This window comes from Theobroma cacao, chromosome 5 (assembly GCF_053813885.1).
Source record: "Theobroma cacao isolate CCN51 chromosome 5, ASM5381388v1, whole genome shotgun sequence".
NCBI lineage: Eukaryota > Viridiplantae > Streptophyta > Magnoliopsida > Malvales > Malvaceae > Theobroma > Theobroma cacao.
The window spans coordinates 39511771-39538537 of record NC_142643.1 but is presented as its reverse complement, the minus strand read 5'-3'; the positions used below and the strand labels follow the sequence as shown (position 1 = coordinate 39538537).

The following is a 26767-nucleotide window of genomic DNA, read 5'->3' as shown; positions in this document are numbered from 1 at the left end:
TTTTAAAGAAATCTATTAGTAATTTAATAAAAGACAAATTTAGATTTTGCATCTGGAAAATAAAATATTCAATTAGGTCCTCTAATTTTTAATTTTGTTAAACAAATTGTATTTTCATTAACTTGTTGGACGTATACAAAACACCCAATCAGAATGTGTCATATGCTCACTTAGTCACGTTATTTTTTTTTAAAATTTTGGTTAATTGTTTTGTTTTTATTCTATTTTTTAAATTTTATTTTTCATAGTTTTATTTTTTTAATCCAAAAAATATTTTTTAAAAAATTATATAAAAAAATCAGGTGACTTATTTAGACATGTGACACATGCTTATTGACTATATTTCGTTCTGTCGAATCTTCCTCCTCTAATCATAAAAAAAATCATAATATATATAATTTTGTTCGACTTCAATGTAAAATATGATTTAATGTTTGTTTGAAATTTAAATATATACCAAAAAAAACTTTTGATTAGGATATTTTTGGGTTTTAAAATATATTTTCTATTTTAATTCTCCAATTTGACATTGAAGAACCTAAGCTGTTCTAACTCTTAATTCCATTTTGTTATTTTTCAAATTCTATTATTTAACTTGGCTTAAAATTTTGTCTTTGGAGTTTATTTTTCACTTAATCTTTAATATTATTAAAATTATTTTATGGTTTCAGTAAAAATATAAAATAAATACACTTGTTATTGTTATGATAAATAAATATACAGTTGCCAAGAAAGACTTAGACCTCAAACTTCCAATTTAAAAAGTAGAATACAATAAAAATAGTAATAAAAAAAGAAAAAAAGTAGAGAGAGAGAGAGAGAGAGAGGGAAAAAGTGAGAGTCACTTGAGGAAGGGACAGCCACACCATATCCTTTTCACCATTTGAAGTCTAGATCCTAGGATGGTATTATTTGAAAGAGCATCCAACTATCATACAACCCAAAATGGAGAAAATCAGGTAGAGAGAGAAATTGTTTTTATATTTACACTCCAAAGAGAGATGTAAAAAAAAGGAAGAAATGGAAAGTGAAAGCTTAAACTTCTTTAGAGAGAGAGAGAGAGAGAGAGAGAGAGAGAGAGAGTTTTTGTATTTAAGTGAGTGAGAGACAGAAACAGAAAAAAAATAAAGTCCAACAAACACGAAACAGCAACAAAACCTTTGTCCTAATCTTAGAAAAAAAAAGAACATAAAGATACAGAGAGAGAAAAAGGGAATCAAAGTTGAGGTTTTTTTTTTTTCCTCTCAGACAAAAGTTAAGGTTGTTGCAGAAGAAAAGCAAGGAGAAAAAAAAACCCTAACCCTAGAAAATGTTTTTAGTTTTTTACTCTGCTGCTCTTTGATGGTGATACAGTAAAGGCCAACACTTTACACTTTTTCTGTCTTTCTCTTTAGCTCAGAGGATTCACAAGTAAGCTTAAAGTTTCAGACTTTTTGTTGTAGGTGAAAATCAAGCTTTAGTTAACTCTCACATTTTGTTGCTTCATTTTGTTGGATCTCTTCTTTAAGGTGAAGGGAAATTAGGGTTTATGTGAAGGTGGGGTTTGCTTGAAAAAGAGGTTTTTTTGTAGGTTGTTTTGGTTTGTTATGGTTTTTTAAGAATCAGGGTTTTCGTTATTTTCGCCAAAAGAGGCTTGGTGTACTGATTCGGAGCTTTGAATGGTTTCAAGGTTGTTAGTGGAAAATGAAAGTAGAGTGTTTAATGGCTGATTTTGAAGGTTAATGTAATTGCAGAAGGGAATTGAAGGACAAACATTTTCTGGGTATTTTTTTAGAGTTTATACGAATTGTTGGGTTTTGTTGGTGTGGTGAGGTTTTTGGGAGGAAGATTTTTGGGTTAGTGGAAAAGTTAATTTCTTGGTTTAACATTTGATCTTTGCGCTGGAGCGACTAGGAGTACCCGGGACAATGTCTTCCTTAAGTAGGGAGCTGGTGTTTTTGATCTTACAGTTCCTGGATGAGGAAAAGTTCAAGGAAACTGTTCATAAGTAAGTTAATTTAACTTATTTTGTTGTACTGGCTCATATTAAGGTTCTTTTTGGCTGCTGAGTAAGCTTAGAAGGATGATGGCACAAGAGTTTTTAAGCCTATGGCTGAAAGAGGAAAAACTTATTTTAACTATGTTATGTTATCTAATAAGACCTGATAGTTAATGCTTTTCAGGTTGGAAATGATGAGCAATGACTAACGTTTTGGTTAGCATTTTAGAAATGTGCTTTATTAGTACGTCCCAGAGCTAAAATTGGATGAGTTTTACCTCTGGAAAGCAAGAAAATAACCTTTCAATGCTTTTATATAGCACATTTGTACCTTTGCTGCTTTCTGTTTTTTCTTAGCCACTTTGGCAGGCTTAAGTTAATTGACTTTGAATAGATTGGTAATCCTGCCTTTGCATGTGTTTCTCATAGCTTTCTAACGTTTGCTTTTGCATGTGGCTCTCCTATGGCTTGTGCAAATTTAAGGTTAGAGCAAGAGTCTGGCTTTTTCTTCAATATGAAACATTTTGAGGATCAAGTCCAGGCTGGTGAATGGGATGAAGTTGAGCGTTATCTATGTGGGTTCACTAAGGTTGAGGATAACCGCTACTCGATGAAGATTTTCTTTGAAATTAGGAAGCAGAAGTATTTGGAAGCCCTTGACAGGTGAGTTCTTGATGCTGTTATACTCTTGCTTGTAAATACCTAGGATTTGCGAACTATGTTCATTTTGCCTTTGTTGAGCTTAAATCCTACGTGAATGATGTCAAGAGAACACCTTATAGAATAATGGAGTTGGATTTAGCTATTCTTGATCTCATGAAGATGTTTCTGTCTGAGGCAGATTAGGCTTTCATTACTTGGTTTCTGTCATGGTGCTTTCTTAAAGTTGAATTAATCTATGCATGTCTGTTATATTTTATGCTCTGTTATCTTCTACCAGGCAGGATCGAGCAAAGGCTGTTGAAATTCTTGTCAAGGATCTGAAGGTTTTTGCATCTTTTAATGAAGAACTTTTCAAGGAGATTACCCAGTTGCTCACTCTTGATAACTTTAGGTGTGTACTCTTGCTTTCTTATTGTTCTTTTTCAGCTACATGATTGATTTACACTAAATTTTGCTGGTTGCATTCTGTCATCAGGCAAAATGAGCAGCTTTCAAAATATGGAGACACGAAATCTGCTCGAAATATCATGCTTGTAGAACTTAAGAAGCTCATTGAAGCAAATCCTTTATTTCGTGATAAGCTTACATTCCCTGCCTTTAAAAGTTCACGGCTAAGGACCTTAATAAACCAGAGGTTATTCATACTTATCCTATAATTAGTTTACTAATTTTGTCAGTATTCATTGGTTGAATCTTTTCTTCTTCTATACTATGTGAAAACAAAGGCTGGGTTTGCCAATGTCTTTCTGTTAATAACTGCATTTGGATAAGTAATAAATGGATACTTATATAAGGTGCATATAAGACAATTGCCTCAATCAAATTTAGATTGGTAGCTGAACTTAATTCCTTATAATGATATTATATATGTGTATATATATATATATATATATATATATATATATATATATATATTTATATTCTGTTAGCTCATTTCTCTGTTGAATTTTTCAGTCTAAATTGGCAGCATCAGCTTTGCAAGAATCCTCGTCCAAACCCTGACATTAAAACTCTCTTTACGGATCATTCTTGTTCTCCCAGTACTAATGGGGCTCGTCCTCCTCCTCCTACTAATAGTCCCCTTGTGGGCCCAATTCCCAAGGCTGGGGCATTCCCTCCTATTGGCGCCCATGGTGTAAGTATTTTGCATTAATCTAGCCGCTAAACAATGTATGCAGCATTCTCAAATAATTCTTGGATGGCTATGATGTGCAGCCATTTCAGCCTGTTGTTTCCCCATCTTCTGGTGCCATTGCGGGGTGGATGTCAAGTGGTAATCCTTCTTTACCTCATGCAGCAGCTGTGGCAGCTGGGCCTCCTGGTCTTGTCCAGCCTTCTAGTGCAGGTTGGTACAATGTCACTGGCATTTGGTGTCTGTTGGCATGATGTTTCAGTAAACTCACTTAATTTCACTTTTTCTTCCCGATGGTTCAGCTGCATTCCTGAAGCACCCAAGGACGCCATCAGGTATGCCGGGGATGGATTATCAGTCGGCTGATTCAGAGCAGTTGATGAAGCGTATTCGCACTGGCCAATCTGATGAGGTGCAGATAAATAGGACTACTTGTTTGTTATCTTGATTTCGCTCAGTTATTTTCTTTGCACAAGATTAGTTCTTGAACTTTGTATCTGGGACATGCTCTGCATCTTCTTGTATTGGGTCTAGGTGGTTCTGATTAATTTTTTGGATTTTTTTCTTCATGAAATGAAAGAGAAGATGCTCAGATATGGTTTCTGCAGGTATCCTTTGCTGGTATAGCACATACTCCCAATGTCGACTCACAAGATGACCTTCCAAAAACTGTCGTGCGGGCCCTTAATCAAGGAACTAATGTCATGAGCATGGACTTTCATCCTCAACATCAAACTATTCTCCTAGGTTGATATGGTTTTTTTTTTTTCCTTAATATCAATTTTCTATGAAATTTCTAGCAAAAGTTTAGCACACATTTATTGCTTAGTTATTGAAGTTTCTCATTTCTTGTTTTTAGTTGGCACGAATGTCGGTGACATCAGCCTTTGGGAAGTAGGATCTCGGGAAAGATTGGCTGATAAACCTTTCAAGGTTTGGGATATCTCGACTGCTTCTATGCCATTGCAGGTAATGTATCAACTTCCTGTAGGCATCAGCAATTCATCTTTCTTGTTGACCTTTACCAATTTGTCGTTTGTGGATGAGATAATATCTGGTTGAGAGTAATATCTCTTGCCATCATTTAAATCATGGGTAGCAATTGGCTTGGAAATTGAGTGTAAATATCCTCCTCTTGCCTATTTATACAGCACCCAAACACATAAAAATCTCTTTGGTTGAGTACTGATCTTTCTTTCTTTCTTTATTCTACTACCAGACAGCACTAGTGAATGATGCAGGGATATCAGTAAATCGATGTGTATGGTCGCCCTCTGACGGACATATGCTTGGTATGCATGTCCATATTTGTTACTCTAAACTTTAATACAGTTTGATCTCCCTGTCTTTCTCCTCCTTGAAGATGCATTATTTGTTCTTTAATTAAATTTTGCTTCTATAGGTGTTGCATTTTCAAAGCATATAGTCCAGATATATCTATACAATCCAACTGGAGAATTAAGGCAGCATTTGGAGGTAAACCAACTCACAACATATCAAATATTCTGTTAAAAATCACGATGTTGTGGGTAATTGATAACCTATTATATTTTGTAGATTGATGCCCATGTTGGAGGTGTTAATGACATAGCGTTTGCTCAACCGAACAAGCAATTATGTATTGTTACATGTGGTGATGATAAGATGATTAAGGTATAAACTTTTGGCTTGATTTTGTTTCTGTAAATTGAAGAAGGCTTGGGTTGTCTATATTGAAATTTCCTGTTTGGCAGGTATGGGACACAGTAGCTGGACGTAGGCATTATATGTTTGAAAGCCATGAAGCTCCTGTGTATTCTGTTTGCCCTCATTATAAAGAAAATATTCAGGTAAAACTCAATTAGAAATTGTTTATTAGCTTTCTATTCTGTATTCTGCTTCTAGGTGTTGAGTCATGGTTGGGATGTGGAACTTTGGTTTTTTTTCCTTTGAAAATTTTCATTTCCATTCTCATATTAATTGTCACACTCTGCCTATATGAACAGTTTATCTTTTCCACTGCCATTGATGGGAAGATAAAAGCTTGGTTATATGATTGCTTGGGATCTAGAGTGGACTATGATGCTCCTGGACAGTGGTGCACCACAATGGCATACAGTACTGATGGAACTAGGTAAAAATGCTTTTTTGGAGAGATGGCAGTTTGATTGAATATATTTTGGAACTCTTGGCATGTTTCCGCATATCATATTTACATGATTATGCATTGAAATGCTGGCATTTTAGATGCATCAAAACTCTTTTAATTAAGAAAATTGTAGATTATTTTCCCATGGTTCATGTCACCCTCAGAAATAGTCTAATTTAGATGGTCTCTGGTTTTCTTTTAAGGTTAAATTCGATGGTATTTATGTGGAAGCATGATATATACATATCTATAAGAATTCTGTACATGTATACATAAAAAGTTGGATTTATTCTGGCAGGCTTTTTTCTTGTGGAACAAGTAAAGAAGGTGAATCCCATTTAGTTGAGTGGAATGAGAGTGAAGGAGCTATCAAAAGAAGATATGCTGGTTTTAGGAAGCGTTCTTTAGGAGTTGTCCAATTTGATACAACAAGGAACAGGTTCTTAGCAGCTGGTGATGAATTCCAGATTAAGTTTTGGGACATGGATAATACTACCATGTTGACGGCTGTTGATGCAGATGGTGGTTTGCCTGTTAGTATTCCTATATTTTCTTTTCATTAGTACTTAAGTTGCAGATGTTGCAATTATCCATTCTAATCCTTTTACAGGCTAGTCCCAGACTTAGATTCAACAAGGAAGGGTCATTATTGGCAGTTACAACTAGCGATAATGGTATCAAAATCTTGGCCAACAGTGATGGTTCACGCTTGATAAGGATGTTGGAGAGCAGGGCTGTCGATAAAATTCGAGGTCCTTCTGAACCTGTCAACTCTAAGGTAGTTTTGTGCTTTGATTCTAATTATGCCTTAAGTTTGGCAGTTGGCATATCATAATAATGCCATGTAAGTTCATACCCTTGTAAGTAAACTATCGCCAGAACTGCATGCCCTGTTTGCTTGGTAATTAACTTGCTAGGAGACATTGCTTTAGAAGGGAAAAAAAGAAAAACTAGTGGGGAATGACCATAAAGGCGAATGTCAGAATATCAGTGTAGGCTGTTTTTTGAACGACTAAATGTTTGTTATGTGCTTTTGGTGGATCTGTTGTTTGCTTATTTATCAAATTTGTATAGAAAATATTCATGTTGCATTATTTTTGTGGTTTGAGTTTTGGCTTCTTGTGATCCATGCATACCTCTTTTATGCTATGATGACCTTAAACAAGGACTGTTTTCCATTCATCATTTTTAAAATGCTTTAAAATGGAGCCAATATATCCTAAATTTCAGGATGCATTATTTAATGTTACCGCTATGCTGTAGTGTATTCATGAGGAGTAACATATTGTCTTTGTTTGATTGTGCAAGACTCAGGAGTATAGCAAAATTTACTCATTGCTACCATTGTTACAGCTTCAAGGAAGGAATTCTCGATTGTTTAGATACAAATGGATATAGATTTTTCTGTAATTTTATCTTTGCAGAACCATTCAGTGTCACATTAGACAGCTGTTCCTGGATGGTTTATTTTTATTTCTCCTATCTTTTATGGCTTTCTCCGCATATCATTTATTGCATATCCTTTCTATGTTGCTAATGATGTTCTGTATTTCACTTCTTCTGGACAATCTTTTCTGCAGCCGTTGATTGTCAATGCTCTAGGTCCCATGGGGAATGCTGCCATTGCTCCAGCCCTTGAACGCCCAGACAGAGGCCCCCCTGTTGTATCTATAACCAGTCTTGTAAGTTCAGCTTTTCCAGTTTCATGTTATTTTTAGCGCTAGAGGGGCTCGTAATTTCATATTGGATGTCCATTGCAGAGTACGATGGATAGCAGCAGGCTTGTTGATGTTAAACCACGAATTTCAGATGATGCAGACAAGATTAAGGGCTGGAGAATACCTGACATTATGGATCCATCTCACCTGAAAGCCTTGCGATTACCTGATGCCATAACAGCAGGAAAGGTAGGTACTTGAAGAATGTTATTTGTTGCCTGGTTTTTGTGCATGATTGCTTTGGAAAGAAATGTTATTGCATGATAGCAATGTTGTCCTTCTTCCTTAGTGATTTAATTTCAAATTTATTTGTGGTTGATTATCCTTTTGAGTCTGGCTTGGATGAGATATTTTGCAGCAGTTGAACTTTGTACCTAATGCATTATATTAGTAATTTTTTTTCCGGTAAGCTAACTTTATTCGCTAACGTGGAATATGTATAGCACTTGCTTATTATGTGTGATCTGTGGTATAATGTTGATATTCATGCATGGTGATATAATTTTAATGAATTATAGACTACCAAAATATGTGTACACACTACCTTGGACCATAAAGCTAAATTTAGGCATCCCCAATGTTTTCACAAACTGTGCACTCCACAACTTTAATCATCACTTGAAATGCAATCACTTATTGATGATAAATTGGAAAAAAGTAATAAGCTTTAATTATCACTTGAATGCAATCACTGATTGATGATAAAGTGGAAAAAAGGAACAAAAAGTAAATGAATATATTTGCAATGGTAAAAGGGTGATCATGGGTCAAAGGATTATGTAAAGAAAAAATTGAATCATTTTCTTGGAGAAGACTTATACTACAGTGGGAGTTGTAATTAAATGTGTTTACAGAGCCGGTTTCCCTGCTTCGTGAAGGTGATTGGACAGGGTTTTGCTTGTCCTCTCTGTCGATCTTTATTGATAATAGCACCCTCATTCAGGAAATAGCCAAAAAATAAATCTTACCAAAGATCTCAAGAAAATATTATATGTTCCTGAAACAAGTGTGGCAGGTGGGGATGGAGTTGCTGGATATAATTAATATAAGGGTAAAATACCCCACACCTCTAAGTTTTAATTGAAATTCCAGGCTGGTTCATTAGTTTTCGAAATGAACATTTCGCCTCAAAAAGTGTAAATACTGTTAATGTAGATTATGTAATATAGGTTATGAAAAGACTAAAATATTTTTTTTATTAATTTAAAAAATTATTATCATTATTTTTTTAAAATAAAAAAAAGAAGCACTGATCGGTGCTCCCCAGCTCCCCAAGAATGGGGTGCACCGGTCGGTGCTCCCCAAGAGAGGGGAGGGGAGCACTGATCAGGGAGCACCAGATGACGTACTGACTATTTTTTTTTTTAAATTTATAAAAATTATATAATAGTAATTTTTAAAATTAATGAAGGGTAAAATTGTCATTTCAATATTGTCATGTCATTAAACTAACAGAAACACTAACAGTTGATTAATGGCTGAACCTATGTGTTTAGCGAAAGAATTTTTTTTGGGGTGAAATGTCCATTTTGAAAACTAATGGACCTGCTGGGAATTTCGATTAAAACTTAGGGAGGTGGGAATATTTTACCCTTAATATAATTGTCCTGATGATTGGTTTCACTTTATTTTTAGTGCAAATAGTGCAGCAAACATTTTAATATGTTCTGCTACATTTTTAATATGTATTAGCCCATCTATTGCAAAAACCAGCAAGAATTTTTTGCTTGCTTGAGAGAGCAAGGTTTTTCTACCTGATGCATGCAAAGGATCAGATTTTTTATACTAGTATTTAATAGGGAACATGTATGGATGTTAGCTATTAGTTGAAACTGTAAAACAGATGGCATGAGCAAATTTGTAAAGCATAAGAATTTCTATATCATTTTTGGAACTTGAGAAAAAATGTAAGTGATAGGAATTATAAGTTGTACTTTAGGCTGTATTTTTAGACTAGAATTATTTTTTTCTTTTCTAGATATTGAATTCTTATGAAAGGGCCTGAGGTAGGAACTTTCTCTTGTGGGAGCATAAGTAACTACTGAACATATAGATAATTTTAAAAGAAACTAGTAAATTCAATATGGCAGGAATAATGGAGTACTGCCTCATCTATTCATGGACTTTTACAAAAACACAGATGCATATGGATTGCGACATACGTATTGTAAAATTCTTTTTTATTTTTAATTTGTTTTGATATATGCATTATTTTGTGTTATACTCTGCTTAACTCAGTATTGAGAAATTAAGTCAAATTGTTATGTAGCTATCTAAGATGTGTACAATCATATTTTTGTGTGCTAGTCATAAGTTTTACATATGCATAAACTTGGTGCATGCAGAGATCTAGTTGTATATTTTTTGTTCAATTTTAAGACTTTTCTATGGCCATAATTGAGGGTTAGCAATCTCTAATTGCAGGTTGTGAGGCTGCTGTATACCAACTCTGGTCTTGCTCTTTTGGCCCTTGCTTCAAATGCTGTTCACAAGCTTTGGAAATGGCAACGTAGTGACAGGAATCCATCCGGCAAGGTTAGTCTTGTGTCTTTAAGTGAGAAAATTTGTATCACTTAATTACTAAATTATATTTTCTAATAGTTCTACATCTCTAATCCTTCAGGCTACTGCAAATGTTGCACCACAATTATGGCAGCCACCTAGTGGTACTCTTATGACAAATGATATAAATGACACTAAACCTGCTGAAGAGTCAGCTACATGCATTGCATTATCTAAAAATGATTCTTATGTTATGTCCGCATCGGGCGGGAAGGTGTCTTTGTTCAACATGATGACATTCAAGGTCTACAATTGCAATTTTCACTTGTTTCTTGAACTGTTCTCTGTTTTATTTGTGTTCTTTGTAGTTATTCACATTACTCACATGGGTAAATTCTTCACAGGTGATGACCACATTTATGTCCCCCCCTCCTGCAGCCACGTATTTGGCATTTCATCCCCAAGATAATAATATTATTGCTATTGGCATGGAAGATTCCACTATTCAAATTTACAATGTCAGAGTTGATGAGGTAAAGCATATTTTTAGCTTCAACTTTTAGTATTTAGAAACTAGTTTGTTTATATATGTGGTCAGTTAGGACTACTTTGTTGAAGTAGGAGAATGTTGATTTCTTACGTTTGTTGAACCAATTATTGTCTTAGAATTTTATTACTAAATTTCAAACCCTATTTTATTATTCTATGGCTAACTTGGTCTAAGCTTATCACCATTCGACCTTATTAAGTGTATCCATAATTTTTTACATGCATCCTGATGACCAGAATTGTGAGTGAAGTTGGAATGCTGGAATCAGTATGGCACATGTAACATAGTTGGTGGCTTCTTGTTACCTCCTTCATTGCCTATGCGAAGAAAACAAGAAAGAAAATAAAAAAAAGAGGTTTGATGAAAGGGATTTCAATCACTTGATCATTAAGCGGACAAGGGAAAGTCTTATAGTTTCCTTTTCTGGAATGAAAAGGATAACGTTGTCCATAAGAAGCTAAAACTCATTCTAGAATGCAAACCTGAAGTTTTATGCCTTTGGCATGAAATTTGGCTCTAGAAGCATACTTAGGCTTTTGTTTTTGCCAGGTGAAAACCAAACTCAAGGGCCACCAGAATCGGATAACAGGACTTGCCTTCTCCCAAACTTTGAATTCTCTGGTGTCTTCAGGGGCTGATGCACAGGTTAGTGATTGATTGAATGCATATCCTATGATGCACTTTTTGTAGATATAGTAGTAATTTTTATGTTATCCATGTATTAAATGTCTTTAACTGTTTCACTGAATCAATACAATTTTAACATAAAAAACAGTATTCTGATAGAAATACCATAAATATTGGATTGACCTGGAAATTTTGCATGCTTGACTGTATAATTAGACTATTAAAGAAGCAGTCAATTTGGTTAATAATGAACTGTACAAAAAAAATTATGGAATGCTGTGAAACTCATTAATCTTAAACTGGTGTAACTTAATCCTATATGTATGTATGTATGTAGAACTTGATCCCTTCCTATACTTTCATGCAATCACATACTGATGTGTCTTATGCTGTTTTTTTCTTGGAGATTATGTCTTATGCTGTTGACCTTGTTTCTTTGACTGAGAGCATAGTTAAATATGTAATGAAGTAGCTTAAAAAATATATCTTGACAATCAAAATTAATTATGTTTAAAAAGGGTTTAGGGTTACAGATTCTTCTATCTCTAAGTGCTCCATCTACCTACTTGACTCATTTAAGGTCATAATATGTACATAAATGCAATCCCTAATTTTTTAAAAGAAAAAGGAGTCCCGCTAATTTGAGATATCGCCAAGTTTTGTCTTTGGAAAATGCTTGTCATTGGTATTATTATCAAGCTCTTTTATGCCCTTATATGTTGGTCTGTTAGATTTGTCAAATGTACTATCTTGGGTAAATATTCACATATCTTGAAAATTACTGAAGTGGTTCCTTGATTCTTTTGTAAGTATATCATATTTTCCCATTTATGGAGCTTGCCCTTGATAAGCACAAACAGAAGATCTAATAGTTAAATAATTGGACTTGCTGTTAAATTAGTTAGACTAGGACCAGGGTCAGGGCCGATGTATATGTTTGATCCCAAATCTTTCAATATAGTAGACTAATTAATAAAATCTAAATTTTTTGCGTAAAAGTGGGGTACTTATTTCAAGTTTGGGCTTGTTCTTCCTTAAATATGGAAATGTTGCCCTAGTCTCCCCCTCCTCCCTTATCTCTTTTCTTTCTCTCCCATCTTTCTCTTCACTTAATTGCTTTCTGCTTTTGTTCGATGTGATTGTTCACCAGAAAAAGTGTTTTCTCTTTCTTTCTTTCTTTCCCTATGCCCTCTCCCTCTCTTTTCCCCTTACTGATTCCACTTCTCTCCTTCTCCATTGATTCTCAAAGCCCTGATCTCTGCACAGTTTCATTTTTCTCTCCTCTGTTTATTATCTCCTTCTGCAGTGTATCATAAAAAGTCACTGGTTTCAAACTTGGAATTGAGTTGGTATTGAGGAGCCAGGGAAAAATTTTCAGGTGTGTCAGATGCATATTCCACATCATTGCCCATGTTGCTTAATATAGATGAGTATTCTGCCTAAACCACTGAATCAGTGTAACACAGGCTACCTATTTTATCATCTGTTTTTGGTTCTGCCAATTGGAGATAACTGTTGGGAATCTATGGTTATGAACACTTGTCATGTAGGGCTTTTCTCAATTAAAAGAGAAAAAGAAAGTAGCATAACTTCTGCTATTGTTTTCTCTCTCTACTCTCTGGGGCATAACTTGTGGTTTCACTACTTCAAAAAGGATTCATTATGTTGATTTAGGTTGGTTCAATTAGTTTATTGGTGCATTTTATTGAGGGCTGTTCTCTAAGAGTAGGAATATTCCAAGGTACAAAACCAAAATTATTGTCATGAACTAATAAAGCAAAGGAGAAAGCCCCAAAGGAGGTGAAAAGTGAAAGTTGCATTTTAAATAGGATAGATTTTTCAAATGTAGGAGGATGTTTTCTGAAATCTGCTTCTCTTGATTAAGAAGATAACATTAGGCTGTCCAGTACAGCTACACTTTGGATTAAGGTGATACTCAATTTAGACCAAAGAAAATTGGCTTGGAGATGATAGAGAGTATCCTATAGTGATAATTTGAAGGTACTTTTATTTGTTTTAGTAATATTTTGGAGTATTCATCTTCAATAATTTTAATTACAATATTAATTGGGTTTCCTATAGGAATATTTTCTGTTTATATCATGTTATCATATTAGGGAAGTACCTACTTTGATATTTCTCAGGCTAAATCATATGAAATAAAGCTATAGATATTCTGAAGTTGTCTACCAGGGTTGGAACTTGGAAGGCTATATCTCTGCTAGTAAATTGAGTCATATAATTTATGCGAGCAAATGGAAAGTGGAGCTATCAATAGGAGGGTTCATCTTCTTATTTATTCCAAATATTAAGGTTGACTTTGTTGTCTATAAGCCAGTACTTCATTGTGCATTTTCTCTATAACCTGTAATCATTCTTTTTAAACCTAGTTTCATGGTTTTTTTTTCTCACCAACTTTAATACTTAAAATAGATGTTCTTTCATTGCAAACCTCGGGATTGTATCTGAAGACCCTTCATGGCTTTCTCTGATTCTATAAGCAATATCTTAAGAGGCAGTAATTTTACCACTAGTTTTGAAGTTCTAAAACTGTTGTTTGCATTGGCTCTGATTGCTTTTCAATGATTTTGAATATCTTTGTGCCTCTGGCTTAGCATACTAGTTTTAAATAGAATGCCCTCTTGAACTTGTTACCATATCGCTAAACCTCTTATTCTTGTTTCCCTAGATGCCTGCCACTTTTAGTTAAGCTTCCGAAATGAGTTTCCATAAATCAATATGTGGGTCAAAAGAGCTATCCTACTAAAGTAAAAGTTGTCCTTGAAAATTCCTGCATTATATTCTGATGATAATTGAAATTATTTCATCGTCAGAGAGCTATGCTATTCCTTTTTTTTTTTCATCCTCATAGATTTGAGTTCCACTATGGGACCTTGTGAATGTTTATATAGGTTGCCAAGAAATAAAGAAGCAAAATGATTATTGATCCCTAAGTTTTGGGTTGTGAAGAACTGTTACAGCAGATTCAAGACTGAATAATAGCACTAGATTCTGATAGTGTTCTTGATTTTGAAAGCTTATTATGTTATATTTTCACTTAAAGATTAAAAACTTATACAGTATAAATTCAGCCAATTCTTTCTGCTATAGTGGGATACATGCATTTCAAACATAACGAATGTTTTTTTTTTTTTTAATTTTTTTTATGAACACAAGGCATGGTTTAAGATGCGAGGCATGTTAACAAATGACAGAACTGGCATCTCTCATAATGTTCTGTATACATAATTTAACCACAAAATGTGTTGTTCTCTATGATATTTTTCTGTTGCAGTTATGTGTTTGGAGCATCGATGGTTGGGAGAAAAAGAAATCAAGGTTCATACAGGCACCATCTGGTCGTCAATCTCCACTATCAGGAGAAACCAAAGTCCAGTTTCACAATGATCAAACTCATCTATTGGTTGTCCATGAAAGCCAAATAGCCATCTATGATAGCAAGCTTGAATGTTTGTGCTCTGTAAGTTGTCTACCTTGCATCATTTTTCTTGTATTGTAGTTTCTCATTTTTTTTGGGAACACTTTTATGAGACACGGCTAATGTGGGAATACAGTTAAGGCAAGCAGCGGATATTATTTACTACTTTTGGAGACTATCTGGCCTGAAATTCCCAACTTGATTTGTGAAATATTGGCTATATTATATAAGCCTCTCATAGTCATGCTCGCTTTTGAGAAAGTAGGTTATTATCATCATAAAATAATTTTCTGCCTCAACAGACAATGGTTCATAATGTGATCGCTATTACTTCAGGTACCATTGACAAACAGGACCTAGTATAATTTTTCAGGAGACTTATGTCTATCTATTTTAAAATGAATATATAATAATTCGATGGCATTAGCTTAGCCAATATTGAATTTGAAAATATGCTGTTATCATAAAATTGTAGCCTGATTTTTATATGATGCAACAGATGAAGTTTTTGAACTAGGCAGCTCTGATAGTGTTAAGTGGTGTTGACCCACATCATTTAAGTAGTATTTGTAGTGTCCTTTTATTTAGGTTGGGCCTCTTTACCAACTGTTGCTCGGTTTTGGGTTGGATGCTTAGCATATAGGCTCCTTACATTATAGTTTTCTCAGTTAATTTCCTAGTATAAATGTTGTTAAGTGCTAACTACATTAACTAATTAAACATTAGTTTTATTGATATAAACTTTTCTTCAGTATCAAATTCGTTCTTGAGTTGTTGGTAGAGGATTTCTTTTGTGGTGGTGAGCTATATAAGGGTTTGGAACAATAGATAAGAAATTCCCCAATCTGAGTTAAACTTGGCCAGAGCATGACCTATTTCTCTCCTAACTTGGCTGACAGCATCGGCTATTGCTCTGTGGAAAAATCATCCTGGCATTTCGGCACATTTGCCAAGCAAATGGTTATTTGCTAGAGGAATTTTTAGTTAAATGAAGATTCTGCAGAACCTTAAAGAGATTTTGACTAAAACACCAGTGGTTACTAGATTTTAGCATTGACCATGCACTTCAAATTATTATACTTGTGTTGTGTTTAGTTTCTTTTTCTTTTGGCCGGATTGATTTTATTTTATTGAATTTCTATTCTTAAGAGTTGTTCCAATGGTATGATTTTATAATCAGTTTTGCTGATCCTCGTTCTTGCAGTGGTCTCCAAAGGATTCACTCAGTGCTCCCATTTCAAGTGCTATATATTCCTGTGATGGCTCACTGATTTATGCTGGTTTTTGTGATGGTGCTGTTGGAGTTTTTGATTCAGATAACTTGAGGCTCAGATGTCGAATAGCACCTTCTGCTTACATACCTTCTTTCTCTGTCAGGTGAGAGCATGGACATTTGATAAATGTTATCCAAAGAAGTTTGATTATTTCTAATGGTTAACTGCGGTATAACTTTAAAATCAATGACCAAAACTTTATGCAGCAGCAACAGCGCGTATGCTGTGGTGATAGCTGCTCATCCATCTGAGCCTAACCAGATCGCGCTTGGCATGAGTGATGGAGCAGTACATGTAGTGGAACCCTCTGATGTAGAACTGAAATGGGGTACAGCACCCTCTCAAGATAATGGGCCCCTTCCTTCTAGTTCATCAAATCCTTCCTTAAGCGGTCAACCAACAGAGCTACCTTCTAGGTGATAGCTGTGTAGATAAGTAGATGTTACCACAAAGTATAGAGAGAGACACTAAGCTGCTCATTTATGAGTTGTAGTGATAGGAATTATCCTCTTTTTACTTTGTAATCAATTGCATGTTATTTAACATTCATTGTAAATCATTTTCCCACTAATTTTGGCTGTTTTGCTTTATTGCCTTGTTATTTTACGTTTGCTCATTGCTAGCAACCTTGCAAGACATCTGCAGCCAAAATTAGCACTCCCCTCCCCCTGCACTCTACCCTTTGCAATTACACCTTCTCATTTGATACCTTGGTGAATGATGAGTAATCTATTTTATTATTGAATGAGGAAGCTGCATTACTTACCCGATTAAGTGAAACCTCAACATGTCAAAATGATTTATAACCCTTTTTTTTGTCTCTAACAAATTTGTGTGTTTGCTCTATTTAATTTGGATTTTTTCAATGGTGACATCCAAACATGTGGGTGGCAATCTGCATTCCAATGGCAATGAAGATATTAATACGGAAATGAATATGTTGAAAATCAAAAGTTTATCGACAAATCAAGGAAGCAATGCAAGAAAAAAAAAATTGAGTATGCTATGAACTTATTGAAAATAATGGGTTTGGGTTTGACTCATCACAATTGATGAAATTGATCAATGTTTTCTTTGATTCTTGATGTCAAACAACGTAAATACATAGGCCAGCAGAGCCCAACCCAAACCCAGTGCGAAGTGTGCTAGAATGGAAAAGGATACCTTTCCTTTGGGTTTTGGGTGGGAGAGACTGGGTCTGGGACAGAGCTGAAAACGAAAAAACAACGAGAGTTGCAGAGAGAAGAAGGAAGAAGGAAGATGAGTGAGACAAGGCCAGTTCCTAGGAGAGAGAGTCCATGGGGATTGCCAGAAGGAGAGCATCGACAGCCCAAGGCTCATCGTTGCAACGATCGAGCTGAAGATGTTATCCAAGTAAGTTTCTCACTCTTTAACTTTTCCTCCTCCTCCTGGCTCTGTGGTTGCTCTTAATTTTTTTCAATTAGAATGAGATAGTTTTCATTTTCAGCTATGTGGAAAAATGGGAAAAACTCTTGTATATTTCGTAGGTAAAGTATTTTGTGGTCGAAATGTTTACATATAGAGGGGAACTAGTAAGTTTTGACTTCTGAAGCTGTAAAGTCGGATCTGATTGAGCAAAAAAAAAATAAAAAAATCGAAAGATCTTTACCAAATTTTTTGAATGAAATTGGGTTTTTGCCAATCTTCAATTTTTGAAGAGAAAGGAAGGAACTTTTTCTATGGCTATTCTTTATTTCATTTTATTTTAATAGGCTAGAGCCATGAAGATAATGTTGTCATTATGAAGCATATTATGGAATTACATTTTTTCAAGTCCTGCAAAATTCCATGAAGTGAACAGCTTATATTTATAGACATCGAGACACTCTTTAAAAGGTTTTTTCATGGCACTTGTGTAATAACATTATGCTGACATTTTTAAGGCTCGTTTAGTTGATGCTTTTACAATTTGCTATTTGGTTTTGGTTTTCTATTCTTCTTCCTTTCTATTCCTTTTTTGTGAAAAAAGCAAAAAGCAAAGCGCATCAATCAAATGGAGCTTAACTCTGACTAGTTAGATTGGTGGATCAGAATTCTTGTTTCAATTTACTTTTGTTTGGTGCAGGCTTGTTTTGAGGGAAACCCATTTAAGACAGTTCCAGGACCTTTTAAGCTCTTTTGGCAATGCATGCGCTCTAAACCTGGGTGAGTTTGCATGAGTGAATATATCGGAATGAATTAAAAAGGTTTATGATTGTTGATTTAAATCACAGGTTAGTTTATTTTATAGATACAACTATACAAGTTATGCAATTGACTGAATGGTAGTTCTCTAAGTTGTTCTATTTGCCAAAGTCTTCAACTCTCAAGATGTTGAAAACTGGATCCTAGCTCAGTCACACCTTGCTAGCTTTTCAATTTGACACTAAATGAAGTATTTCTCATATATATTTTTGTAGGAATGCACTGCTTCCATTATGAAAATTTGTTCTTTCTGCAGCATCTGATTAATGCTTGCTGCTGTGCAGGGAGGAACCAACAGAACCATACATGTATTTGCAGCTGGATCCACCAAAGAGAGGTGACGCTTGAGTGAAGTGCCATTTAATGCATTTTCTCTCGGATTTGGATCCCTGTCTCCATAACAAATGTATAATTCTGAATGCTACTGATATAAGGTTCTTTTCTGTTTAGCAATAAGCATGACCAAGAATTTTTGGCAGTACTGTTGTGTAGACCATCGTTTATTATTTTAACGTGTTGGTTTTCTATCATGTGCATTGCACGGTTCTTTATTCTTTATTTAATGGTATTCATTTTACTACTGGAAAGCTGTACTGTTTGCTTATCATGATTTTCTGCTTGGACTTATGGTGGGGAGACACCTGCTAATTCCAAGCCCCAAAGTGAGTTGGTTATGCATGTATTATTAAATCAATCATCACGGGAGGCTCCTTGTTTGATGTTTGGAGATACTGGGCAATATTAACACCTGCTTTCTGATGATCCATTACTTATTATACCTGTTTGTAGACCATATTCAATTAAAGACTATTGAAATATACTTTTTTCTTTTTCTATGTCTACTCTTTTTTTTTTTTTTTTTCATAGTTGAATGAGTATTCAATGAGAGATTATGATAGTGAAAAGATGGCCTTGTAAAGTGTGCTAATTGGAAGGCTTCAAGTCTTTGTAGTGTTTTTCATAATATAAATTGGAGGCAAGGTCCATTTCACAAAATGTAAAACTAGCTTTTCTTATGTTGTTCAATAACTTTTTGGAGATCAATCTTTCATAAAACCTACTTATCATACTACATGACAGGTTAACTTTAATTATCTCATTTGTGTGCAATTTTAATCCATTATTCCAACTTAGGGACTTGTATTGATGGATTGTTTATATAAATCTAGTAAACTTGAATTTACCATGCTTTGATTGATAACAGAAGCCTGCAGTCAGGGTCCTGTAAATATGGCAAGTGTTATGTGTAGTGTAGGTTCAACCTGCCTTTATAAATGGAGGTAACTAGCTTGTCTAGAGGCTGTTTTGGTACTGCAAATAGTGATGTAGGGTTAGGATTGAAACTAAGCAGTTGCTTTGGTGTAGATTTAGTTAGGTTTTTGAGAGATGACTCCTCTAGGGTTTAAAGAGAATGATCAAGGACTGCTTGTAAATCTAAAACAGTGCAGAGAAGTAGAGAATAAGAAGAGGAACATAAAGACTTCACCTAGAATTCCTCGAGAGTCACACCTAAGGTTGATTGCACAAGACAACAGCCATAATTCGGGAAATTCTCTCATAATAATTCTGGAAATTCTTTTTCTCTCATATTGGCTTCTAGAATTTATAGTGGGGTATTCACTAATGAAAACCCTATGTTCTATGGTTTAGCTTTTCTACTAAGACCATTTGCTCTAGGCAGGAAAGGAAGACTTTTAATACTTCCTTATATTTGAGTTAAAGATGTAGGCTTGATCTACTCCTATCTTTGTTGATATAAGTTTTTTTATGGTATACCCTTGACAATAACCTTATTGTTCCTTGCATGGCTGCACCCATAAGTTAGATTAATTGCAAAAAGAAATCATTTGGATGAATCTGAAATGGCCATTGATCAATGCTGGGAGAGGGACGTAGTGCATAAAAAATTCAGATGAAACATTTATGGGATGGTTGGATTGAGCTCTGCAGAAGGAAAAGGCAAGGCAAAGTTGGCCTGGTAAAGGCCCTTAAATGCCCTCAGATTATGACTATAGAGTGTGAAGAGAAAAGTGTCTCTCAAATAGTGGTGGTATATTTGTAGGTTAGGCAGCTTAGTGACATTCATATATTTCTTCTTCATACTTTGGTAATGTTTGATTTACCAAACTTGTTGGCTAACATCATTAGATTCCTCATGCAGACTCATAATTTCTTCTTTCAGGATGACATCCTGTATGATACAATTTTGATGTTTTTCCTTCACCTTTGCCTTTTGAGGCACTAATTCATCAACAGAGGCTTTTTCATTAATTACCATATAATCATGCATCTTGGGCCAAGCAAGTTTTTCCCTCATTGTTCATGGAAAATCCTTCGGCATCAGCTACACACACCAATTACTTGCATGCTTTGTTGTTCATATCTGCAATTGGTAACTTCATCAGGTGTCAATGTTGTTGCTCTTACCAAATCATAATTTTTTCTATTTCCTAGCTAGCAAGCAAGCAAGCAATATTTTTTTGAACATCTTTTTAAGAAACACTAACAAAATTCTTCCTCTTTTATATTTCAAGAGAGTAATGATTTTATAGTGTAATTTTTGCTTAATTAGTCACATAAAATATATAATAGCATAATCTAATTGGCTGTAATTTATTAAATTCATTCTTTTTCTTCCATCTATATAACGTTCTTATACAAAGCAGTATCTTCAACCGCCAAACTTTAAAAACATTTGGCTTTATATCAAATAATATTATCGAAATATAAATTTCTTTGAAATTTTTGGCCTCCCAAACTGCATTAAGCTTAATTATGGTAATTGATATTTGTTAGTTAGGTAAGAATATAATGGCATGATTCATAGTTGTTTTCAATAAATTAATAATAGCCAATCATACAACTAAACTTTTATGGTAAATGGCACATTCTTCTTTGAGAAAGGCCGAATTTTAAAAGAAATTATTTGAGTTTTTAAACGAAATTATCAAAGCTTTTTCAAAAAAAATTTAGAAACCCGATTCATTAGAAACTCATCAAATTTTAAAACTGGTTCATTAAATCTTAAAATCGATTCATCAAATCCTAAACCCAACAAATCCTAAAATGAATTTACTAAACCCTGAACCAGTTCACTAAACTCTAAACTCAATTTAGAAAACCCTGAAATTAATTTATTAAATCCTAAAATCAATTCACCAAACCCTAAACCCAATTTAAAACATCTTAAAATCAATTCACAATCTAAATCGATTCACCAAACCGATTCAAAAAATCTTAACCCTAAAACTAATTTACTAAACCCTTAAAACGATTCATTAAATCTTAAACCCGATTCAAGAAACCTTAAAATCGATGCACGAAATCCTAAACCACTTCATTAAACCTCAAATCGACTCACAAACCCGAAAACCCAATTTAAAAAGCCCTAAAACCCAATTCACAACCTGAATTGATTTGTTAAACCGATTCAAGAAACCCTAAATCAATTCACCAAACTCTAGACCGATTCAAAAAATCTTAAACTTGATTCACCAAATCCTAAGTCCAATTCAAGAAACCTTAAAATCGATGCATGAAATCCTAAACCAAATTCATCAAACCCTAAAACCGATTCAAAAAATCCTAAAACACAATTGAGTTTTTTTAAAGAAACTATTTATTTAATGAGATTTTTTTTTACATTATAAAAATTATATTTTTTTCACTTTCATTTTTATTTGGTCTAATTTTTTTTCCTCTTGATTTCATTTTTCTATTTCTAATTTATTTTATTTATTTCTTTTAATTTAAAACTTATGAAATTAATGAAGTTAAATAATTTTTTTTATTTATTAAAAATAAACGAAAATATTATCAATTAATTTGTATATATCCTAATCTTAACTTCTTTTTATTATATTTCTTACAAAAGTTTCAACCGAGCCAAACAAACCCTTAATATACCATCAAATTAGATTCCTTTCCTACACATCTATCAAAATTAGACGTCTGCATACTGTACTTCCTTAATATTCCTTAATGCCTGTAGTCATTCATGTATGAACAAAACATATAATTGGGATTAAGATAATTGAAAACATTTGTCACAACTAATATGCAAAATTGGTCTATCTCACATCTTACACTCATTATTAGCAAAATAATGGACCCAAAAAAACATTATTGTAAAATCCAAACATAGCCATCAAAGTAATCTCTGGTTGCTGGGCTAGAAAAAACCAGCAAGGGAGGCAACGAACCGAGGTTTGAATCCTTTTATCAATGTAGTGTCTCATGCTTCTCTTCTATACTTGTTTCAGTTTTCCTCCTCTGCTTCTCCAGCAGGTATACAATTCTGTGACAGTATTTGCAAGGCCGGTCTGGTCTTCCCAAATGACTGCTCATAGATCAATGAGAATTTAAGTTACTAACCACTGAAGCAACGGAAAGCATTACTATTTATAATGACTTTGCAAGCAAAGATAAGGAGTAAAAAAATGGACCTCACCTTACTGTCATTCTTGTCTTCTTTGTTCTTCTTATGGTCAGCGATCTTTAGTTTGTCAAACTTCTTTGTTAGCTTCTTTAGAGTCCTTAGACTCATATCCTCCAATTTCTGCATAGTTTCCTCATCAATGATGTTCTTGTTTTTCTTCACCTTTGCCAGGCTAGGCTCCACTTCCTTCTCGCTGTTATTGTCAATGTTCTCCTTATTGTTATCTGAAACTTGCGTCATCTTTGGAATTGTTGTCTGTTTCTTGCTTGAAGATTTCCTTGGTGTGAAACGAGTTGGCTGAGAAAATTGAGCTGTCAATGGTGACAATGGTATAGAGCTTGTTATTGCACTGTTGAAGACAAGAGAAGCACAAGGACTCATTAGCTTTGCAGCCGTGGGACTTTTCTCCAGTGGAGGGACTTCCTGGGTGGTCTCTGCAAATTCCTCTGCTGCCTTTACGCAGACATCAACCAATGCTTCTGCATCACCATAATCCAGAATCTGGTCAACTGAGATATCAACCGCAACTGATTGGGGAGCATTGTAGATTGAAGTTTCTCCCACATGGATTATTTCAGCTTCAGCTACATTTACATCAATCAATGCTTCTTCATTCACCATACTACTCATTGGATCGTCAGAGCAGTAGGCGGCTGTTTCACATGGAACTTCCTCTTGTTCATCAACTAAAGTATTGTTGTCAGAACCTGAGTTATCATCAATGTCTGAATCAACAATATTTGACACAGCAACAATTTGATCTGGATCATCCTCAGATTCTTCATTTCCCAACTTTTCCAAGGAATCCATAAAGCCTTCAGGGATAGCTGAAGCATTTTGAGATGCTTTGGCATCATCATACTCTTCAGCTTCCGGAAGTTTGGCTAGATCATCATTAACTACATTAATGTCACAATCTTTGCCAACTAACTTCTGGCATTCTTCTCCAATCACAGCTTCTTTTGGCTCCACATATTCTGCAGATGAAGCATGATCCAAGACCTCAGTGTTCTCATCAGCATGAGAGCCGCCATTGTTTTCAGCTACCAATTCCTCACTTGAGTTGTCAATCTCATATGAGTCTTCAGGGACAGCATCATCATATCCTGCAATGCGACAACCATCATTTACTGAGGGAAAACATAAATGGATAGATAAACCTTTTTTAACAAATTGAACAAGGAGGTTGGCGTATTGAGACAATTCCAAAGAGGGAATAAAAGAGCTATCATACCCTTTGGATCTATGGTTCCATCAGACATATCTGCCAGCTTGTCAGCACCTTCAGCCAAATAGGCATCTGACTCATCGGTCTTCTCATCAGGGGATGCATCTTTTGTATCTAAGGCTAAGAGACAGTCCAAATTATCAGGTTTTGGAGAACCAGCCTCAGATATCACTGTGCAATCATTTTCTGCATTGTGAACATCATCTTTCAAGTCCCTTTCACCTTCAAGGGACACACTTAAATTTCGAGCCAAATTTTCGTCTGATGTAGCTCCTGTATATTCATGATCAGACTCATCAATCCTACTTCAGTAATGAGATAGTGCGTAAAAAATCTGAAAATTGAAATCTCAAATTCATTAAAACAACGAATACCAGATTGACGATTCTTGTTCTCTTCAATTTCATCCTCCACCATTTTGTCAATCTTCACAGGCTCCATTCTTCCACTTTCCTTCAAACTCAACCCTTCCATGCACTTCTCCAACAACCTTACTGACCGCCTCGTACCATAGCCCTGCTGAACTGACCCTTCGTCTTTCTGAGCCTCCACTTTCCTCCTAGTAGATCCCACTCCAGCCCTTCTCCTGTTACTCTGCAAAGCTGGAGTTTCAAGCAGATCACTCTTCTTCTGCTCCTCAACTTCAGGCTCAGTTCTTTGAGCCCTTCTCCTGGTAGTAGTAGCCACGACGGGAGTCTCAGGCACATTCACATTCTTGTTTTCTTCGTCCAATTCCATAGTTCTTCTTGTTATTCTGCGGGTTCGGGTCGTTGTTTGGCTGCTTTGTGGTTCTTCCTTGGTAGGTTTTCTCCGTGTCGACGTCCTAGTCACAGTAGAGGGGATTTCTTGGGATGATTTGTTCATGGTTTTTTCTGGGGATTGAGATTGATTCATGAACTCATCAAGTCCCTCAACCTGAAATAATGATTTTCAAAGAATGTTACTATCAGGGAATCGAGTTCTTCTACAAAATTGGGGCTTTCAAGAAAATAAGCCTTCTGTTTTCCTATGAATGTTAAAATGAATGAACTTGGTCCTTAGCAAACTGGGCTCTTGTTTTTCGCTTCAAGAAAATGAGTCTTTTCCTCTGAATATTTTATCAGGTAAATGGATTCTTAAGAAACATGGTTTTTTATTCAACAAAATTATTCTTTTTCCCCATGTTTCCTTGGCAACCAAACAGAACCATTTCAACAATTAAAAAATCTAGCAATGGGTATTGTAAATTCACTGAAAATTAAATACTTTTGAAACTTCAAAAACATAAAAGTCCAGAAATTGATTGACAGAAGAGATATTTTATATTGTCAATCACATAAATGAAACAGTTCAGACATGAACATCAACGGCAGCCAAATTTTTTGCCTTTACTTTCCTAGCAACCAATCAAAATATAAAGAGACATAAAAACTGGGTATTTAAGGATTGCAAAAAAGAGAAAAATAAAGCTTACAATCTCAAGAGCTTTGAGTGCATCAGCCATAGCAACATTGGTAATATTAGCCGGGATCTTGTTCTTCTTGCAAAGAGTCTGGAGCTCTTTCCTTGGAAGGCAATGGAAATCCATTGTTTTTTTCGATGGTCAACAAAAGAAAAGAAACGGAGAGAGTTTGCTTTTCCTGTTTGGTTACTGAGAAAGGTTTTTCTTTGTTTTGATGTAGCAGAGGCGAGGGAAGAAATGCGGCATTTAAATGAGTAAAGGAAGAAAGAGACGTTGGGGAAAACCCTAGACAATATGACCGTTGGAGCGGCTGCATTTGAAATTTGAATTTACGGTATTGTGGGTTTTTTTTATTACTATTACTATTACTATTTTTGGTCACATGACTGCCAAAATAATTCCATGTATAAAATTAAATACAAATTATTGGTTTGCCATTTTGCATAAAAAAATTCCAACAATTAGAAATTTTAATTTCATTCCTTATTATATATCTTTTTTTTCTTTTTCCAATTAAAGAAATATGTTTGATGGTATATTGCAATGATCCAAAGTCCAAACTTGGGCCAGGCTTTTATTGGGTCAATGCAGATGTCCCTTCTAAGAACACAATATATTCACACCAAAGAAAAAGTTTCTAGGTTCTATCGAGATCCAAGTATAGGTAAAAATGCACTATAACTCTATTGGACTTTCACTTTTTGTATCCTTACCCCTCTATTGTTTTATTTTATTTTTTTTGAAGAAAGATGAATATTTCATTGCTTCATCAATATCAATACACTGTGAGCGACTTTACATAATATATTATAATTACTACTCACAATATTGCATAATGCATGAAAGATGAGCCTCGTTAAAAACCTTATTATTAAAAAACTTGGTAGAATATAAATCATAGTAAAGAAAAATGAGTACCCAAGTTAATCATGCAATACAACTAACCAAATCCAAGCCCACCACACACCCTTTAATTAATTGATCAACAAGACATCTTTAATCACAAAATCTCTAAACAGATTGGTATGAGAGAAGCATCCTTCCATATAGATTGATTTATTGGCATATCCTTAGCAAACTTTGCTACCAAATGAGCCACCATGTTGCTTTTCCTAAGCACATGCTTCACAATTTGAGTTGCCATCCCTTCCAATAAAACAACACAATCCTTTAGTAATAAACACGAAGCCCCTTTGAAATTTTTACTTGAAATCCATCCAGCCATTAAGAGGTTGTTGACTTCTATCTCATCAAGCATAATATTACTTTCTAGACACATCATCACCGCCCATGTAACAGCCCTCAATTCCACCTCATAAACGCATGAGTTGTGTAACATCCTTTTTGCATCCATGAGTACCACGCCACTAGTAAAGTTTCCAACCACAAAACTCGCAACCATCATGGCTTCACCATCCCTTACGAATAAAGCAACATTTGAGTT

General features: G+C 34.8%; 3 protein-coding genes across 4 annotated transcripts; 2 read left to right on the top strand and 1 right to left on the bottom strand.

Moving 5' to 3' along the window:
* The first annotated feature begins 1038 nt into the window (after nucleotides 1-1038).
* LOC18599463 (protein TOPLESS-RELATED PROTEIN 2-like) lies at nucleotides 1039-16719 on the top strand. 2 transcript variants are annotated; one of them, XM_007029448.3, is made up of 25 exons: nucleotides 1039-1987; nucleotides 2462-2641; nucleotides 2919-3032; nucleotides 3117-3275; nucleotides 3596-3776; nucleotides 3857-3986; nucleotides 4076-4185; nucleotides 4382-4520; nucleotides 4633-4742; nucleotides 4993-5065; nucleotides 5176-5249; nucleotides 5331-5426; nucleotides 5507-5602; nucleotides 5759-5886; nucleotides 6200-6434; nucleotides 6512-6679; nucleotides 7482-7583; nucleotides 7662-7808; nucleotides 10044-10154; nucleotides 10243-10425; nucleotides 10526-10654; nucleotides 11221-11316; nucleotides 14594-14779; nucleotides 15942-16114; nucleotides 16221-16719. In XM_007029448.3, exons 1-25 carry the CDS (start codon nucleotides 1908-1910, stop codon nucleotides 16429-16431), a joined length of 3411 nt encoding a protein of 1136 aa, XP_007029510.3. In that variant the 5' UTR covers nucleotides 1039-1907; the 3' UTR covers nucleotides 16432-16719. The 2 variants fall into 2 exon arrangements, with proteins under 2 accessions (XP_007029510.3, XP_017977024.2); XM_018121535.2 differs by having other exon boundaries at nucleotides 1040-1987; nucleotides 16218-16719.
* Nucleotides 16720-17144: 425 nt separating this feature from the next.
* On the top strand, nucleotides 17145-18746 carry LOC18599462 (hexokinase-1 protein). Its single transcript, XM_018121537.2, has 3 exons — nucleotides 17145-17385; nucleotides 18098-18177; nucleotides 18501-18746. Exons 1-3 carry the CDS (start codon nucleotides 17272-17274, stop codon nucleotides 18562-18564), a joined length of 258 nt encoding a protein of 85 aa, XP_017977026.2. The 5' UTR covers nucleotides 17145-17271; the 3' UTR covers nucleotides 18565-18746.
* Nucleotides 18747-22216: 3470 nt separating this feature from the next.
* LOC18599460 (uncharacterized) lies at nucleotides 22217-25535 on the bottom strand. The gene is made up of 5 exons (XM_007029443.3): nucleotides 25336-25535; nucleotides 24257-24797; nucleotides 23889-24155; nucleotides 22667-23760; nucleotides 22217-22555 (listed from the first exon to the last, which is right to left on the bottom strand). Exons 1-5 carry the CDS (start codon nucleotides 25447-25449, stop codon nucleotides 22475-22477), a joined length of 2097 nt encoding a protein of 698 aa, XP_007029505.3. The 5' UTR covers nucleotides 25450-25535; the 3' UTR covers nucleotides 22217-22474.
* Between the last annotated feature and the right edge of the window lie 1232 nt (nucleotides 25536-26767).

Coding starts and splice junctions, on each gene's coding strand:
- LOC18599462 (XM_018121537.2), top strand. CDS start 17,272: ATGAGTGAGACAAGGCCAGTTCCTAGGAGAGAGAGTCCATGGGGATTG. Junction 17,386..18,097: donor GAGCTGAAGATGTTATCCAA/GTAAGTTTCTCA, acceptor TGTTTGGTGCAG/GCTTGTTTTGAGGGAAACCC. Junction 18,178..18,500: donor TGCATGCGCTCTAAACCTGG/GTGAGTTTGCAT, acceptor GCTGCTGTGCAG/GGAGGAACCAACAGAACCAT.
- LOC18599463 (XM_018121535.2), top strand. CDS start 1,908: ATGTCTTCCTTAAGTAGGGAGCTGGTGTTTTTGATCTTACAGTTCCTG. Junction 4,521..4,632: donor ACATCAAACTATTCTCCTAG/GTTGATATGGTT, acceptor TCTTGTTTTTAG/TTGGCACGAATGTCGGTGAC. Junction 6,680..7,481: donor CTGAACCTGTCAACTCTAAG/GTAGTTTTGTGC, acceptor TCTTTTCTGCAG/CCGTTGATTGTCAATGCTCT.
- LOC18599460 (XM_007029443.3), bottom strand. CDS start 25,449: ATGGATTTCCATTGCCTTCCAAGGAAAGAGCTCCAGACTCTTTGCAAG. Junction 24,156..24,256: donor GAACAAGAATCGTCAATCTG/GTATTCGTTGTT, acceptor ATGAATATACAG/GAGCTACATCAGACGAAAAT. Junction 22,556..22,666: donor AAGACAAGAATGACAGTAAG/GTGAGGTCCATT, acceptor ATCTATGAGCAG/TCATTTGGGAAGACCAGACC.